Raw genomic sequence first — 19,517 nt, forward strand, 5'->3', positions numbered from 1 at the left:
TATCTGCATATATGAGGTTACTGATATTTCTTCCAGGAATCTTGATTCCAGCTTGTGCTTCATTCAGCCTGGCATTTCACATAATGTAGTCTGCATATAACTTAAATAAGCAGGGTGACAATATACAGCCTTGATGTACTCCTTTTCCTATTTGGAACCAGTCTGTTGTTCCATGTCCAGTTCTAACTGTTGCTTCTTGACCTGCATACAGATTTCTCAGGAGGCAGGTCAGGTGGTCTGGTATTCCCATCTCTTTCAGAATTTTCCACAGTTTATTGTGATCCACACAGTCAAAGGCTTTAGTGTAGTCAATAAAGCAAAAGTAGATGTTTTTCTGGAATTCTCTTGATTTTTCTATGATCCAATGGATGTTGGCAATTTGATCACTGGTTCCTCTGCCTTTCCTAAAACTAGCTTGAAAGTTCATGGTTCACATATTGCTGAAGCCTGGCTTGGAGAATTTTGAGCATTACTTTGCTACCATGTGAGATGAGTGCAATTGTGCGGTAGTTTGAGCATTCTTTGGCATTGCCTTTCTTTGGAATTGGAATGAAGACTCACTTTTCCAGTCCTATGGCCACTGCTGGGTTTTCCAAATTTGCTGGCATATTGAGTGCAGCATTTTAACAGCATCATCTTTTAGAATTTGAAATAACTCAACTGGAATTCCATCACCTCCACTAGCTTTGTTTGTAGTGATGCTTCCTAAGGCCCATTTGACTTCACATTCCAGGATGTCTGGCTCTAGGTGAATGATCACAATATTGTGGTTATCTGGGTCATGAAGATCTTTTTTGTACAGTTCTTCTGTGTATTCTTGCCACCTCTTCTTAGTATCTTCTGCTTCTGTTAGGTCCATACCATTTTTGTCCTTTATTGTGCCCATCTGTGCATGAAATATTCCCTTGGTATTTCTAATTTTCTTGAAGAGATCTCTAGTCTTTCCCATTCTATTGTTTTCCTCTATTTCTTTGCACTGATCACTGAGGAAGGCTTTCTTATCTCTCCTTGCTATTCTTTGGAACTCTGCATTCAAATGGCTATATCTTTCCTTTTCTCTTTTGCTTTTCATGTCTCTTCTTTCTTCAGCTATTTGTAAGTCCTCGTCAGACAACCATTTTGCCTTTTTGCATTGCTTTTTCTCATGGATGGTCTTGATCCCTGCCTCCTGTACAACGTCACGAACCTCCACCCATAGTTCTTCAGGCACTCTATCAGATCTAATCCCTTGAATCTATTTCTCACTTCTATTGTATAATCATAAGGGATTTCATTTAGGTCATACCTGAAAGGTCTAGTGGTTTTCCCTACTTTCTTCAATTTCAGTCTGAATTTGGCAATAAGGAGTTCATGATCTGAGCCACAGTCAGCTCCCAGTCTTGGTTTTGCTGACTGTATGGAGCGTCTCCACCTTTGGCTGCAAAGAATATAATCAATCTGATTTCAGTATTAACCATCTGGTGATGTCCATGTATAGACTCTTCTCTTGTGTTGTTGGAAGAGGGTGTTTGCTATGACCAGTGTGTTCTCTTAGCAAAATTCTGTTAGCTTTTGCCCTGCTTCATTTTGTACTCCAAGGCCAAATTTGCCAGTTACTCCAGGTATCTCTTGACTTCCTACTTTTGCATTCCAGTCCCCTATAATGAAAAGGGCATCTTTTTTGGGTGTTAGTTCTAGAAGGTCCTATAGGTCTTCATAGAACTGTTAAACTTCAGCTTCTTCAGCATTACTGGTCAGGGCATAGACTTGGATTACCATAATATTGAATGGTTTGCCTTGTAAATGAATAGAGATAATTCTGTTGTCTTTGAGATTATACCCAAGTACTGTATTTCAGACTCTTCTGTTGACTATAACCTGGGGAGTTCATCTTTCAGTGTCCTATCTTTTTGCCTTTCCATACTGTTCATGGGGTTCTCAAGGCAAGAATACTGAAGTGGTTTGCCATTCCCTTCTCCAGTGGACCACATTCTGTCAGACCTCTCCACCATGACCTGCCCATCTTGGGTGGCCCCACACGGCATGGCTTAGTTTCACTGAATTAGACAAGGCCATGGTGCATGTGATCAGTTTCTAGAACTGCCATAAGAAGTTACCACAGACTTCACTGCTTAAACAACAGGAATCAGTTTCTCTCACATTGTTCTGGAGGCAAGAAGTCAGCAAAACTGGTTCCTTCTGTGTGCTGGGGGGGAAGACTCTGTTCCAGACCTCTCTCTTCGACTTGTAGATGGTCATCTTCTCTTTGCATCTCTTCAGATGACAAACCCCTCACTTATGTGCATGTCTCCAAATTTCCCCTTTCCATCAAGGCACCTTTATTCCCCTTTCATCTGATATTCCTTGTCCTGGGTTGCGTTCTCTGGAAGCAGCTGCTGAGATGGTATTAAAAGTTTGATATGTGTCTTAGAGAGTAATACCTTCCGGCATGTTTTTTTCTGCTCATCATCCTCTGAGATTTGAAGGCGGCCTGGGCAGAGATGCCAGGTCAGGAGAGCCAAGGTTACCCCTGCTAGAGTCTTCCACTTTCTGCTTCTAGTTAGATGTTCACTAACTAGGGCTAAATGATTTCTCCAATGTTGTAAACACGGTCATCCATGAATACAAAATAGATCTCATTTAACTCTTCATTTGTGGCTTTCACAGCTTGCGATACAAAGCAGTGGCCGCCGGACGGGTTCAGAGAAGCTTTGGCTCACCCCAGAAGGCTTCATGGGAAATAGACCGCTGGACTGTTAGGTAATCTCAGCTTGGGGAGAAGAGGGACTGTGTCCAACTTTCTTATAATTGCATTCCCAGCACCTAAATATGCTTTGCATGAATGAACTGGTTAATTGACGCATGCTTGGGCAGCTGATTGTGTTCTGTGTCCCAGACTGAGGGTGAGGGTGAGATGCGTGAGTTAGCATATTCTCTGGAAGAGGAGAACCTTGGGGTTGTAATTCAATATGTACATGTTATGCTAGGTGTATATGTAATACGTGTGTATGTGCATGAATGTCAGTGTATATGTTTTATGTATGTATATAAATGTACATTACTATGTGTATGAGTACATGTTATCTGTATATGCTATGTCTGTGGGTCTATGTGTACGTATGTGGTAGGTGGCTATACCTACTGTGTGCACAACAATGGAAAGCAAACAACTGATGATAACAAAGCAAAACAAAAAAATCACTTTCCTGTGATTTACCGAAGAGGGCATCGTTCAAGTTCTACCTAACAGCTCATTAGCCACATAAACAGGAGTCCTTCTGCAGTAGATTTCATGTCCACCTTTTACCTTTTCCTTCATTTATCCGATAAATACAAAGAAGGCCGCTACTAAGTTCCATGGACCATGTTCTGGGATAGAGAGTAAATGAGACAAAGTCCCTTTTCTCTAGTGGGGAAGACAGACAGTAAACTCATAAGCACACAGCCTAATTTCAGGGAGAGACATGTAAGGGCCTTCCCTGGTGCTCCAGGGGTTAAGAGTCTGCCTGCCAAGGCAGGGGACATGGGTTTGATCCCTGGTCTGGGAAGTTCCCTCGTGCTCTGGGGCAACTAAGCCCGCGTGCCAGGACTACTGCGGCCCGCGGGCCTTGAGCTGGTCTCCGCAGCACGAGGGACCACCGAAAGAGAAGCCCTCAGACGCAACCAGAGAAAGCCGGGCACGACTACAGGGCACGGCCAAGAAAGGAACAAAAACAGACTTACAGAAAGCAAACGAGGGCCTCACTTAAAAACAAAGGATGAAGAAGCAGAGAGGGGCTGCGGGGCAGTGGTGCTGAGCAGAGCTCGGAGAGAACTTCGAGAGAGAGCCTCAAAGGCTGAGGGAGCCGGCAGGAGCGGAGAGGCACTCGGGGGAGCAGCGGGAGAGGCGACAACCGGAGCAGAGCGGAGTTCTGTGGGGACGTGCAGGCCCTGAGGGAGGCGGGCTCGGTTAATAAAATTCATTCCTGAGAGCATCCCGGGTCTGAGGTGGAGTCCCGGAAGGTCATGAATTACCTTTACAAGCAGAGAAGAACCATGCAGGGTATTAAAAGAAAGCGAGACCCAGAGCCGAAATACACGCAAGCCTTGCGGGGCGCCTGGCCTCCATAGTCACCAAACGGCTGGGATCTTATCCTACCCCCGCCCACCACTCTCCCCCAACAACCTCACAGAAACTAACCGCTGGGCTCCTCTTCTTCAGGACTCTCAGCTGCCTCCTTCTTACATGGCTGACATCATCTCTGGTCCTCCCCCAAACAAGCGGGTCTTTCTCTGGTCAGACAGTTAGCTTCCCTCTGCTCCCCCAGACACAATGGGAAGGCCTCAGTCCAAGCTCTGAGGGAAGACATTTGAAGGACAGGGGAAATAAAGGTTCCGGAAATCAAGGTTTTTTTTTTTTCCCATGTTCGAAATTATGCATATCCTGCAGGATCCGCATAATGGGTCCAATTCAGCCTCGTGGCCTTGGCCTTGCCACAAAATCACTGTGTCCCTGGAAGAAGGTCAGTGCACAACGCGATGAGTGAACAGGAAGCTTCCTGCAGATAATAGCGCCTTAATTTTTTTTTTTAATTTCGGGGATGAACTTTGCTCTTTCAACTTGGCTGCATGCATTTGCAAATGTATTCTAAGCACACCCACACACTTGAAAATGCACATTGGCCTTGTCTCTGAGACAATCTGTGTAACAATTTTAGGTGACAGCGAAGCTGACATCTACATTCCTCCTGGTGCGTGGCACAATTTAGAAGTCTGAGGAGGTAAAACATTAAGTTAGGAAAATTCTGTGCAACTGGCCCACTTCAGAAACACTACTGCTAAAGCACAACACGGGAATAAAACACACCTGGTGTAGATCCATTTTCAAAAATGTTTCTTTGAGAGAAAAACATAAAGATTCAATTTTGATTTGAACAGATCCATCAGAATCTTTTTTTTAAAAAGCACTTTGGTTCCTCTCATGGTTTAACAGAATATCTATGCATTTACTTCAGAGTTCAGCAAATGAGTTTTAAGTTTTTTTTTTTTTTTGACATTTTTTACCATGTAATTCAGACTGATCACACAGCATTTTCAAACTGGAACAATATTTCCAAGGTGTGAACAGTATTCCTACACCAATTTAAGTCCAAAGTGTAAGTGTTCCATGGGCTTCCCTTGTGGCTCACCTGGTGAGGAATCTGGCTGCAATGCGGGAGGCCTGGGTTCGATCCCTGGGTTGGGAAGATCCCCTGGAGAAGGGAAAGGCTACCCACTCCAGTATTCTGGCCTGGAGAATTCCATGGACTGTATAGTCCACGGGATAGCAAAGAGTCAGACACGACTGAGTGACTTTCACTTTACTTTAAAGTGTTCAACGTTCAGTTCAGTTCAGTCACCCCAGTCGGTGTCCGACTCTTTGCAACGCCATGAACTGCACACCAGGCTTCCCTGTCCATCACCAACTCCCAGAGCTTGCTCAAACTCATATCCATTGAGTCGGTGATGCCATCCAAACATCTCATCCTCTGTAGTCCCCTTATCCTCCCACTTTCAGTCTTTCCCAGCAGCAGGGTCTTTTCCAATGAGTCAGTTCTTTCTTTGCCTCAGGTGGCCAAAGTATCGGAGTTTCAGCTTCAACATCAGTCCTTCCAGTGAATATTCAGGACTGATTTCCTTTAGGATGGACTGGTTGGATTTCCTTGCAGTCCAAGGGACCCACCACAGTCTTCTCCAACACCACAGTTCAAAAGCACCAATTCTTTTGCATTCAGCTTTCTTTATGGTCCAACTCTCACATCCAAACATGACTTCTGGACATTATTTGTTCTAATAAAAAATCTAAAGAAAATATTTTGAAAGTGAAAGAGGAGAGTAAAAAAGTTGGCTTAAAGCTCAACATTCAGAAAACTAAGATCATGGCATCTAGTCCCATCACTTCATGGTATATAGATGGGGAAACAGTGGAAACAGTGGCTGACTTTATTTTGGGGGGCTCCAAAATCACTGCAGATGGTGACTGCAGCCATGAAATTAAAAGACACTTACTTCCTGGAAGAAAAGTTATGACCAACCTAGACAGCATATTAAAAAGCAGAGACATTACTTTGCCAGCAAAGGTCCATCTAGTCAAGGCTATGGTTTTTCCAGTAGTCATATATGGATGTGAGAGTTGGACTATAAAGAAAGCTGAGCACCGAAGAACTGATGCTTTTGAACTGTGGTGTTGGAGAAGACTCTTGAGATTCCCTTGGAGATCCAACCAGCAGTCCATCCTAAAGGAGATCAGTCCTGGGTGTTCATTGGAAGGACTGATGTTGAAGCTGAAACTCCAATACTTTGGCCACCTGATGCCAAGAGCTGACTCACTGGAAAAGACTCTGATGCTGGGAAAGACTGAGGGCAGGAAGAGAAGGGGACGACAGAGGATAAGATGGTTGGATGGCATCACCGACTCAATGGACATAAGTTTGAGTAAGCTCCGGGAGTTGGTGATAAACGGGAGGCCTGGCGTGCTGCAGTCCATGGGGTTGCAAAGAGTCAGACACAACTGAGTGACTGAACTGAACTGAACTGAAAGAGAACATTTGGGCTTCCCAGGTGGCCCAGTGGTAAAGAAGTGAAGTGAAAGTCGCTCAGTTGTTTCTGAGTCTTTGCAACCCCATGCATTATACAGTCCATGGAATTCTCTAGGCCAGAATACTGCAGTGGGTAGCCTTTCCCCTATCCAGGGGATCTTCCCAACCCAGGGACCAAACCCAGGTCTTCTGCATTGCAGGTAGATTCTTTACCTGCTGAGCCACAAGGGACGCCAAAGAATCCCCCTGCAAAGGCAGAAGATGCAGGAGACTCGGGTTCATTGCCTGGGTCAGAAAGATCCCCTGGAAGACAAAATGATAATCCACTCCAGTGTTCTTGCCTGGATAACCCTGTGAGACAGAGGAGCCTGGTGGGCTACAGTCCATGTGGTCACAAAGAGTAGGACACAACTGAGAACACACTCACACACACACACACACACAGACACATGTACACAAAGAGAATATGTATCAACATGGCTTGAGCCAAACTGATCTTAAGTCAGATATGTGAATTTCACATTGGCCTTCACCAAATTTCAGGGGTTTTAACAGAGGAAACAACTTTTACAAAAGATTCAAGAGGCATGATTTTATATGCCCTTTCATTCCTAACATCATCAGGTCCAGGGAACTGGTGCCCATTCTTTTTCCTGTATATGTGTTTTTAGAAAGGCTCCATATTTTATCTATATTTTTTATCCATATTTTTCTGAAAAAGATCACACAGCCCCTTTTTCCCAGACCAACCATAATGGCACTTCACATTCTGCCCTCGTTGATGTCCAAAAGAAAGTTGTCTCCTTGATGGATTTAAGCATTTCTGGATGTGTTTTTCCTTCTAGCTGTTGCTCCTAGTTATTCAGTCACCCTTGGTATGCATCAGTGGTCAGTGAACAATGAATTAAGTAGCCAGGTCACCAGGGTGGGACACACCACTCTCTGGCTCCTCTGAGTCCCCAGTGCAGCTTCTGGCATTCAAATGCCACAAAAATAAGATTTACCACTACTGACAGTCTCTTTGTCCCTTCCTTTCCCTGCCTACAGCCTCCTGCATTTTAATGAAGGCAAATTGCACATTCTCCTGCCAGGCTAAAATCCAATGCCCCCTTGGCTTTATTCTTAGGTGGCACCGCTTAAAAGAGAAATCCTTTTGTGGGGTTTTGGGAGGGTTTTTTGTTTTTTTTGGTTTTCATCTCTCAGGAAAACTGTGGAGGTGCTGAGGAGTAGGGACCGAGGGAGAGGAAAGAGTGTCCCAGGGAACATTTCTCTCCCTACGGACTCCCCTGTGATTGCTTCTTTCCCAGCTTCTCTTTGCAAGCCAGGATGTTAAGGTAAGGGACAAGCTGGTGGAGTAAAGCTCCATTTTTTTGCTTCCAGGAATCCAGGCACTCATCAGTTCTCCTCTGTCACCCCCCCCCCGCCCCTCCCCCACCTATTTCTCTGAGGCCAAGATCATCCTTTTTCTTATAAAAATATATTAGTAGAGAGGCCACATGGGATGAGTCCAAGACACACATTTTTCCATTTTTTCCTGACACAAAGACAGTGGATTGGAAAGTGCTAGGCATTTGCTAGAAGCAAATAGAACAGATGTTAAGGAATAAAATGAGAATAAACTGAGAAACTACAATCACATTACAGGTAAGAGTCGGTTTCCATGAGTGATGCTTATGTGACTGGGAAGAAGGCTGAAGCCAAAAAATCAGTTTCCATGGAAACTTTGTTCTTGTGGAACGTCACACCCTGCCTGCATGCATGGGGCTGTAAACTTTGGAGGTAAAGCATTGTAGCTACCACAGAACATGCGCTTAATAAATGGCCTGCCCTATTAGAGGTGCACCCCTAGACCAGCTTGACTTACTCAGCCTGCCTCCACATAGAGAGGAGGGGTGTAGATGTATACTTATGGACACTTGCTCCTTGGGAGAAAAGCTATGACCAACCTAGACAGCTTATTAAAAAGCAGAGATAGATATCACTTTTCTGACAAAGGTCCATATAATCAAAGCTATGGTTTTTCAGTAGTCATGTATGGATGTGAGAGTTGGACCATAAAGGAGGCTGAGCGCCAAAGAATTGATGCTTTTGAATTGTGGTGTTGGAGAAGACTCTTGAGAGTCCTTTGGATTGCAAGGAGATCTAACCAGTCCATCCTAAAGGAGATCAGTCCTGGGTGTTCATTGGAAGGACTGTTCCTGAAGCTGAAGATCCAATATTTTGGCCACCTCATGTGAAGAGCCAACTCCTTAGAAAAGGTGCTGGAAAAGATTGAAGGCAGGAGGAGAAAAGAGGGCAGAGGGTGAGACAGTTAGATAGGACCACCTATCTGGAGATAATGGAGAGGAGGAGAGAGGAGCCTGGCCTGCTGTGGTCCATGGAGTTGCAAACAGTCAGACACGACTGGGCGATTGAACAACAATGTGGCTGATTCACAATGTTGTACAGCACAAACACAACCCTGTAAGCAATTATATTCCAATAAATAAAATAAAAAGCAAGAAAGTTAAACAAGAGATTCTTTTTAAGTTAAAAAAAAAAAAAGAAAAGAAAAGTGGAGGGAGGGAAAGAAAGGGGGAAAATATTTTAGAAACTTGGTATTTAAAGTAACCATGGCTGCTGCACCAAAAACCTGGTGTGTTCAAACAGCAGAAAGTTGTTCTCTCATAGTTCCAGAAGCTAGGAGACTGAACTCTGAATCACTGGGCCAAAGTTAAGATGTCAACAGGGCAAGGCTTCCTCCAGAGGCTCGAGGAGAGAATCTGTTCCTTGAGTCTTCCAGCATCTGGTGGCCACTGGCATTCCTTGGCTACGGCTTCCTCACTCCAGTTCTCAGGGTCAGCATCTTCAAATCCCTTTCTGTTCTGCCTTCACACTGCCTTCTCTATGTGAGCAACATCTCCCCCATGTCCCTCTTATTTATGTATGATTATACTGCGGACCCACCCAGATAACCCAGCACGATTTCCTTATCTCAAAATCTTTAGTTTAATCCATGAGCAAAAATCCCTTCTACAAATAAGACAAGGTTCACAGGTTCCAGGGCCGAGGACCTGACAGCTTTAGGGCCCACTATTCAGGCTACCACACCAGGAAAACTCAGTATTACCCAAAGAACAGAGCCAGCAGCAGCGACTACAAGAAGTCTCGGTCTGTTTCTATCACGGTGAAGATACTTGCTGTAAAACACGGCACCACTGTCGTGTAATGCCTGCAGTTAATGTATGTGATGTTGCTGACATAGCACAAGTACCAGAACCTTTTGGATTCAAATTAAAACCTGAGTTGCTCAACAGCCTCCAGGATGGAAGCTGGGGAGATGTCTGCATTATCTGTGTTGAGTGCGGTGAAGCCTCACTTCTCCTGCAAGTACCCTGACCTGAGCTCTACCAACCCCTCACTCTTCCTTACTGTTAAACACAGCTTATATGAGGAAACCCATGAAGGAGCTAGTCTAGTCGGTGAGGCTAGTTGGGGTAATAGGGATGTACCCAGCAATCCTTTACTTGGTAGGTTCCTTGATGGGCAAGAGAGGGCTCCTGGATTTTTTTTTACTTTTTATTGGAATATACTTGCTTTACAATGTTGTGTTAGTTTCTGCTGTACAGCAAAGTGAATCATCCATACATATATATATCAGTTCAGTTCAGTTGCTCAGTCGTGTCTGACTCTTTGTAACCCAATGGACTGCAGCACACCAGGCCTCCCTGTCCATCACCAACTCCCAGAGCCTACTCAAACTCATGTCCATTGAGTTGGTGATGCCATCCAACCATCTCATCCTCTGTCGTCCCCTTCTCTTCCCACCTCAATTTTTCCCAGCATCAGGGTCTTTTCAGGTATGGTAGTGATGGTGGTTTAGTCACTAAGTCGTGCCCAGCTCTTGCGACTTCATGGACTGTAGCCCGCCAGGCTCCTCTGTCCATGGGATTTTCCAGGCAAGGATACTGGAGTGGGTTGCCATTTCATTCTCCAGGGGATCTTCCCGACCCAGGAATCGAACCCAGGTCTCTTGCATTGCAAGCAGGCAGATTCTTTACCAACTGAGCTATGAGGGAAGCCCTCATACATTCCCAGTGTATACACATATCCCCTCTTTTATAGAATTCCTTCCCATTGAGGTCATCACAGAGCACTAAGCAGAGTTTCCTATGCGTAGGCTGTCATTAGCTATCTATTTTATACATAGTAGTATATGTATATGTCAATCCCAATCTCCCAGTCCATTCCACCTCCCCTTCCCCCACTTTGGTATCCATAAACTTGTTCTCTACATCTCTAGTTCTGCTTTGCAAATAAGTTCATCTGTATCATGTTTCTAGATTCCACGTATAAGCAATATTATACATTTGCTTTTCTCTTTCTGACTCACTTCACTCTGTGTGACAGACTCTAGGTCCGTCCATGTCTCTGCAAATGACCCAATGTCATTCCTTTTCATGGCTGAGTGATGTTCATGGCAGCACTACGTGCAATATAGCCAGGACACAGAACCAGCCTAAATGTCCACCAACAGAGGAACGGATGAAGATGTGGTACATCTATACAAGGGTCCTTGGATTTACTACCATTTTCTTTGCCGCCCTGCGGCTCTGCACAGTCCTCCAGGTACTTGGGTCTCTGAGCTAGAAACACGGGCTGAGGCAGCCCTGATCCTACACGTCCAGCCTCATATCTGCTGGGAAACCAGCTGATAAGGCTCTTTCTGCAGAGGAGAGTCCCACCTCCACAGAGCTCAGTTAAATGTTCATCCATGGAAACAGATGGAATTAGTAATGAATGTCTGAGCCAATGTTCTCAGGCCAAAATTATGCTTTCAACACATTTCAAAGTTGTCATTTCTTGATTCGTTCTCTAGTAACATCAATAAATCCCCTGTCCTTAGTACAATGCAAGGCTGGCACAAGGGTGAGGCAAGGGAGGCACTCACTGTGGGTGCAAAATTTAAAAGATAACTTAAATAATTCAGTAATTAAATAATATTTTAAATGCAACATTTAAAAAATATAGACTCAGCCAACTGCAGCCTATAGGCTAGCTATCTATTTCTGTATGCAGAATTTTACTGGAAAAAGAGCTAGGATTAGGGTGGAGTATGGCAGTCATCCAGGTTTTAGTTGGATTTTGTCTTTAGTCTTTAAAATGCTGATATTTTGTTCATTAAGGAATTTTTTTTGCATTGTTTTTTACTTTTTCAAATAATTTTGGCTTTTAAATTTATTTTTTTAATCACAATATTTTCAAGCCTAATTTTTTCAAGATCGCTATTTTTCTTAAGACAACCATTATATCTTGATACAGAGCACAAATATTTTATATATATTTCCCAATTTATCAGAGAATAGTAAAAAGATGTACTTACGAATCCAGATTCAATAAAATTAGTCTTTACCACTTTGCCAAGGATATTAATGAAATTAACTTTATTTTTTACTATATGTACACAGTAGCCATAAGTTTATTTGCCATTACTTTTATACTATTAATGCAAATGCCAATATAATAAAAAAGGCAAAAAGCATCTTAGACTTCTTATGAAAATATTTTTGATCCTACACATCCCTTGATAGGATCTTAGGAAAACCCAGAGATCTATAGATCACACTTTGAAAACTGCTGACTTAAAGGATAAGGTTTTAATGATTTAAAGTTAAAACCATTAAAGGTCAAAACCATTATCAATAACAAGCTAAGGTCCTCAGTCAGATGGGGGCAACATAATTATGACTAACTCCAAAGTTAGCTTTGCAGAAACAAGCCGTGAAGAGTTAAAGTAAATTGATCCATCTGTCGTATAACCAGTTCTGAGCAATTAGGAAATCTTTAAAGCTCAAGGTATGGACAAGATGTGAAAGAATCTGAATGCTTTGAAAATAATCAGTGATCAAGCCGGCAGGGCCATTTTAGGGCAACCGAGCAGAGAAAACTGCCCACCGCCTTCGTTTCTCGCCTCCGCTGTCTCCTGGGAATGAGGCAGCAAAGGAAACTATCTCAGTAGCAGGAAGATTGAGGCAAATATACCACACAGGGCACCCCTAGGCTGTTCAAAGGTCCTGGAGCCAGTCTGCCTGGTGGGAAACTCTCTCGCCACTTCCTAACATATAACTGTAGGCATATTCCCAAACCACTATCTGTCCCAGTCTCCTCATGGGTATTCAGTTCAGTTCAGTCGCTCAGTTGCGTCTGACTCTTTGCGACCCCATGAATCGCAGCACGCCAGGCCTCCCTGTCCATCACCAACTCTCGGAGTTCACTCAAACTCACGTCCATCGAGTCAGTGATGCCATCCAGCCATCCCATCCTCTGTCATCCCCTTCTCCTCCTGCCCCCAATCCCTCCCAGCATCAGAGTCTTTTCCAATGAGTCAACTCTTCGCATCAGGTGGCCAAAGTACTGGAGTTTCAGCTTTAGCATCATTCCTTCCAAAGAACACCCAGGACTGATCTCCTTTAGAATGGACTGGGTCTCCTTGCAGTCCAAGGGACTCTCAAGAGTCTTCTCCAACACCACAGTTCAAAAGCATCAATTCTTCGGCACTCAGCTTTCTTCACAGTCCAACTCTCACATCCATACATGACTACTGGAAAAACCATAGCCTTGACTAGACGGACCTTTATTACAAATATAATATTAAATACCTTCCTCCTATGACTCTTGTAAAGAGGTCATGAGATGATGTAGAAAAGCACTGAGCACAGTGCCCAAAAGAGTAAATGTTTAGTAAATGTAACATTAAAAACAAACCTACTGGGACTTCCCTGGCAGGCCAGTGCCTGGGGCTTCACCTTCCAACACAGGGGGTTTGGGGGTGATCCCTGGTTGGGGGACTAAGATCCCATAGGCCTCACGGCCCAAAAAAGCAAACGTAAAACAGAAGCAATACTGTAACAAACTCAACAAAGACGTTTAAAATGGTCCACATCAGAAAAAAAAACAACAACTTAAAAAAAAAAACCTTCTGTACCAATTCATTGCCCTGTGTTCAGTAACTTTTCCCTACCAGCACAAATGCTCAGCCCATTGTCTTATTGGTGTTAGGTGTTCTGTAAAGGTTACATCCTCCTTCCAGCCAGGTTGGGAAGCCTGTCTGGACCTGTCATTTATTTCATCCACGCTGCTTTGAGCATCATGGGTTTTTCACCAACAATTCACTGAGAAAAATGATGCTTAAATACTAAAAAATATACTAATATGCAAATCGTTATATAGAAATGAAAATTTTATATGATAGAATCATGCTTGATATTTGTTTAATGATGTTGAAAACCCATGTGAAAAAGGGATTGTTTTAAAAAATCCAAACTAGCAAAACATTTAATCCATCATGAGAAAAACATCCCTTTTTCTAGGTTTCTGTGGTAGAAAAAATGTTTGCTCCCCTACAAACATGTCTACATCCTAATCCTCAGAACCTGTGACAATGTCCTCTTACATAGCAAGAGACTTTGCAGAAGTGATTAGGTTAAAAAACCTGGAGATGGGGAAATTATCCTGGATTATCCTCGTGGGCCCAGCATCATCACAAGAGCCCTTAGAAACAGGAGAGGAAGGCAGAAGTCAGCCAGGGGACGACCTGACGCCTGAAGAAAAGCACAGAGAGAAGCAACACTGCTGCGTTTGGAGACTGAGGGAGAGGCCACGTGCCAGAAACACGGGCAGCCTCCCCGAGCTGGAAAGGGCAGGTGAACAGAGGCTTCCCCAGGGCCTGCTGAAAGGAGCGCAGGTCAGCAGCTTGATTTCAGCTCGGTGACATCCACGTCAGACTTCTGAGCTACAGAATTACAAGACAATCAAGCCGTGTGGGCTCCTATGTATAAAATAGATAACTAATGGGAACTCCACCCGGTGCTCTGCGCTTAGTCACTCAGTTGGGTTTGACTGTTTTGCGACCCCCCTGGACTGTAGCCCGCCAGGCTCCTCTGTCCATGGGATTCTCTAGGCAAGAATCCTGGAGTGGGTCGCCAGTCCCTCCTACAGAGGATCTTCCCGACCCAGGGATTGAACCTAGGTCTCCTGCATGGCAGGTGGATCCTTCACCGTCTGAGCCCCCAGGGAAGCCCACACTCAGAGCACTTTGCTGCACCCACGCTTGGCGATCTGCGGTGACCTAAATGGGAAGGAAATTCAAAAAAAGAGGGGACATATGTATGTCCGGCCGATTCACTCTGCTGCACAGCAGAAACTGACACAGCAGTGTAAACAGCTGTGCTCCAGTATGTTTTTTTTTTTTTTATGTGGTACATATATGCAATGGAATACTACTCAGCTGTAAAAAAAGGATGAAACATGCCATGTGCAGCAACATGGACGCAACCAGAGATTATTGCACTAAGTGAAACAAGTCTCAAAGAAAGACAAACGCCATAGGCTATCACTCATATGTGGAATCTAAAATATGACACAAGTGAATCTACCTACAAAACAGAAGCAGACTCCCAGGCACACAGAACAGACGTGCGGTTGCTACAGGGGAAGGGGAGAGGGAGAAGGAAGGACTGGGAGTTTGGGATTAGCAGATGCAAACTGTTAAATTTAGGATGGATAAAAACAAGGTCCTACTGTACAGCACAGGGATCTATATTCGATATTCAGTGATAAAACACAATGGAAGACAATTAAAAAAAAAAGAATGCATAAAAATAAGTATGTGCTGCTGCGAATCTTGTTATAAATAATTTCAGACATAGTAAGTAAATAAGTTGTGTTGGTTAAGCCACTAAGTTTGTGGTAATTCGTTATAGCAGCAAATAGAAAGCTAATACAGTCCTGAAGGTTATCCCACATCCCCCCTGGCAAGCTTCAGCGCCCAAGAAAATAAGTAGCCAGCTCACCAGGGTGGGAACTAACCAGTCCCCTGGCTTCACCCAGCTTCCCAGTGCAGCTTCTGGCCGTTCAAATGCCACAGAGTCAGAGACTTGACCATTCACGACAGTCCCCACTCCTGAAGATTTGGAGTCTTAAGGTGTGGGATACAAGAACATCCACATGTAACTGGTGACCCTGATAGAGATGGTTAGCGGTCCACACTTTTAGAGACATCCGTTTTACTCAGAGGGAGCTTACAAGTTAGGTGCTGAGTAAATACAATTGCAATCCGTAATAGATGAATCCATACGCATCCTTCCAGGGAGAGATGAACAGCCAGGAACAAAGGTAAAAGGCTAGAAATGGCCCAGAACACATAGATCCTTCCACAAGGTGCAGAGTCAAGCCCAAGGAGACCTCCGCCTGCTGTCTCCTAGGCAGCCAGGCTCAGGGCCCTGGAGCAGGCACAACAGAATCCTGGCAGCCCCGCAGACCTCTCTTGGGAAAGTATCCCTGGGAAAGCATCCACAGACCTCCATCCCAACCCTCCCCAGCCCCTCACCTGGCCTACCTGTCCCCCCTGCTTCTTTAGGAGGTGGTGATGAGCTGGCCCAGGGTGCATCGTCTTCAAACTGAACCCAGCTGCTGATGGCCGAGACCAGCTCAGGTGGGCGCTGCTCGGGGCTCCCAGGAGGGGACGCTGCTTCAGAGATGAGGCCCAGCTTTTCGGAAGAGTCATCATGCTCCGAGTGGGAAAGGTCCTGAGAGCCTCCATCCAAGGCATGATGCTCCCCAGAGGAGATCTCGGACTGGTCTGAGGAAGAGGATGCTCCTGGGAGGTGCTCTTTGGGGCCCCCTGAAACAGATACCAGAAACTGCCATCACCTCACAGGTGGAAGGTCACTCTAAGAACTGTCTCTTGGAGGAAAAAAAAGAAAAGGCAACGGTGATCAAATGGACTCACCATGACAGGGTGTGAGAGCAAAGAGACAGCTGTGCCCACCTGCTTCTATGCTAAAGAAGTGTTTTCCTAAAAATGTATGAAAACTATACCCTAGGATGTGGTGCTGGAGAAGACTCTTGAGAGTCCCTTGGAGACAAACTAGACAAACTAGACTCTTGAGAGTCCAAGGAGACAAACTAGTCCATCCTAAAGGAAATCAACCCTGAATATTCATCGGAAGGACTGATGCTGAAGCTGAAGCTCCAATACTTTGGTCACCTGATGAGAAGAACTGACACATTGGAAGAATCCCTGATGCTAGGAAAAATTGAAGGCAGGAGGAGACAGAGGATGAGATGGCTGGATGGCATTACCGACTCTATGGAGATGAGTTTGAGCCAACTCTGGGAGAGAGTGAAGGACAGGGAAGCCTGGCATGCTGCAGTCCATGGGGTGCAAAGAGTCAGACATGACTTAGTGACGGAACAACAACAAAGGTTGTCCTAACAGTCTCCATGCAGGCTAAGACTGGGAGTCTGGTCTGGTTCACTATTCTTATCCTACCATCTACTTCAGTGTTTGTGGGGGGGGGGGGGTCACACACAAAAAATTGTTGTGAAGGCCAAGCAAGAAATAGAACTAGGTCAAATTGAAAAGCAAAAGGCAATAGGGATTGGTGGAGACTGTGGCTCAACAGGCAACCTTCTGTCTGGACTAAAAACACTCAAGTTCAAACTGTGTACAGTCCAGAGGACATTCATTTGTGGGCCACCACATGCAAACTCTCCACCAACGACTAGTTCAGTATGGCACAGAGACCCTTCCTCTAGCTTTGTTTCACTTTATTGGTCCTAGAACAGTTAACAGCCTTCAAATATTTGTTTTTAAATAATAGAATTGACCCCAATTGTGGTGGTGTTACACAAATCTATTCAGGTGTTAAAATTCATCAACTGTAGACTGAAAATGATCAATTTTACTGTATGAAAGCTTTGAAAAATAAATGTACTGATACGAAACTGCTTTCTCCCATCACTAGCCAAACTGGTCCACTCGAACGTAATCAAAGCCTTTAGATGAGAGCTGTCCCAAAGAAATAAAAAGCAGGCCACATACATAATTTTAAATTTTCCAGTTCAGTTCAGTTCAGTTGCTCAGTTGTGTCGGACTCTTTGCAACCCCATGAACCACAACACACCAGGCCTCCCTGTCCATCACCAACTACCGGAGTTCACCCAAACCCATGTCCATTGAGTCAGTGATGCCATCCATCTCATCCTCTGTAGTCCCCTACTCCTCCTGCCCTCAATCTTTCTCAGCATCAGGATCTTTTCAAATGAGTCAGCTCTTCTCATCAGGTGGCCAAATATTGGAGTTTCAGCTTCAACATCAGTCCCTCCAATGAACACCCAGGGCTGATCTCCTTTAGAATGGACTGGCTGGATCTCCTTGCAGTCCAAGGGACTCTCAAGAGTCTCCCCCAACACCACAGTTCAAAAGCATCAATTCTTTGGCGCTCAGCTTTTTTTATAGTCCAACCCTCACATACATGACTACTGGAAAAACCATAGCCTTAACTAGAGGGACCTTTGTTGGCAAAGTAATGTCTCTGCTTTTTAATATGCTGTCTAGGTTGGTCATAACTTGCCTTCCAAGGAGCAAGCATCTTTTAATTTCATGGCTGTAATCACCATCTGCAGTGATTTTGGAGCCCAGAAAAATAAAGTCAGCCACTGTTTCCACTGTTTTCCCATCTATTCCTAAATTTTAAAATTTTCCAGTAGCCACATTTAAAAAAGAAAAAGAAACAGGGGAAACTATTTTTAATAATGTATTTCAACTCAATTTGTTGAAAATGTACAATTCCAACATTTAAGTGATAAAAAATTGTTAATGAAACATTTAACTAGGTCCTTGGAATTTAGTGTGGATATTTCACATTTCTTGAAGTGACAGTGTTAGTCACTCAGTCATGTCCAACTCTTTTGACCCCATGGGCTGTAGCCCACCAAGCTCCTCTGTCAGTGGGATTTCCCCAGGCAAGAATACTGGAGTGGGCTGTCATTTCCTTCTCCAGAGGCTCTTCCTGACCCAGAGGTCAAATCCCGATCTCCTGCACTGCAGGTGGATTCTTTACCATCTGAGCCACTGGGAAAGCCCAGTTTATAGTGCATCTCAATTCAGACTAGCCGTGTTTTAAGGACTCCATAGTCACATGGCTAGCAAGCTGGACAGCGCACCTGTAGACCCTGCTTTCCAGGTGCTGTAAATGGAGCTGGGATGATTCAGGTGGCAGTAGCAGTGGCCATGGAACTGAACCAGCTGACAAGGCTCCGTAAAAAGCTCCTGCATCCTACCTTGATCTTCATCCTCGAGCACAGTTCCACAGAAGTCAACCTGGCCACCTTCACCATGATCACGAGTGACAATTACTGAGTTCTCTGCATTGCCCATCACTGTTGTAAGTGGTTTTTTTATATGTTAATCACTTAATCCTCACTGCCACCCTCAGGTCGGCACTGTGATTATCCATATTGCTCAGATGAACTATCACACAGAGAGGTAAACAAATCATCCACCCAATTATCCACATCCATGATGGAGCCAGGATTTCAGCCCAAGGGATCTGGTTCGAGTGCCTGTCACTCTTTTTGACAACTATCCTTTGAAAACTGAAACAATCCGAATGGCTGTGGAGAGTAATAACCAAAAAGACTGAGTGTAAAGTACTTGGTAAATAGGAAGTTTATATTCAGGGCTTCCCTGACAGCTCAGTTGGTAAGGAATCAGCCTGTACTACAGAAGACCCTGGTTCGATTCCTGGGTCATGAAGATCCCCTGGAGAAGGGATAGGCTACCCACTCCAGTATTCTTGGGCTTCCCTTGTGGCTCAGTTGGTAAAGAATCGGCCCACAATGCAGAAGACCTGGGTTCGATCCCTGAGTTGGGAAGATCCCCTGGAGAAGGGAAAGGCTACCCACTCCAGTATTCTGGCCTGGAGAATTCCATGGACTCTATATTCCATGGACTTGATAAATATGAAGTTTATGTTCATTGGAAGAAAGCAGCTAATACTTCTGGTTCTTCCAGGTCTTTGGGGGCTTCTGGTGTTTCCAGGTCTTTGTTTGGGAGCTCTGAGATTCCTCAGATGCTTCCTTTGAGCCTCTTAAGTGAAAAACATCTGCATCTAAGGAAGGTGATAAACTGACTTTTTCCTTATCAATATCCCACTG

The 19,517-nt window shown here is 44.5% G+C and overlaps 1 protein-coding gene across 1 annotated transcript in view; it reads right to left on the bottom strand.

The window, feature by feature from the left end:
* Positions 1-19,517, bottom strand: part of STON2 (stonin 2) — a 180,254-nt gene that overhangs the window by 111,626 nt on the left and 49,111 nt on the right. Inside the window, exon 3 of the mRNA XM_027552586.1 lies at positions 15,913-16,197. Coding sequence (XP_027408387.1) covers positions 15,913-16,197 — 285 coding nt within the window. The remainder of the gene's footprint in view (positions 1-15,912; positions 16,198-19,517) is intronic.

The sequence above is a fragment of the Bos indicus x Bos taurus genome, chromosome 10 (assembly GCF_003369695.1).
Source record: "Bos indicus x Bos taurus breed Angus x Brahman F1 hybrid chromosome 10, Bos_hybrid_MaternalHap_v2.0, whole genome shotgun sequence".
Lineage (NCBI taxonomy): Eukaryota > Metazoa > Chordata > Mammalia > Artiodactyla > Bovidae > Bos > Bos indicus x Bos taurus.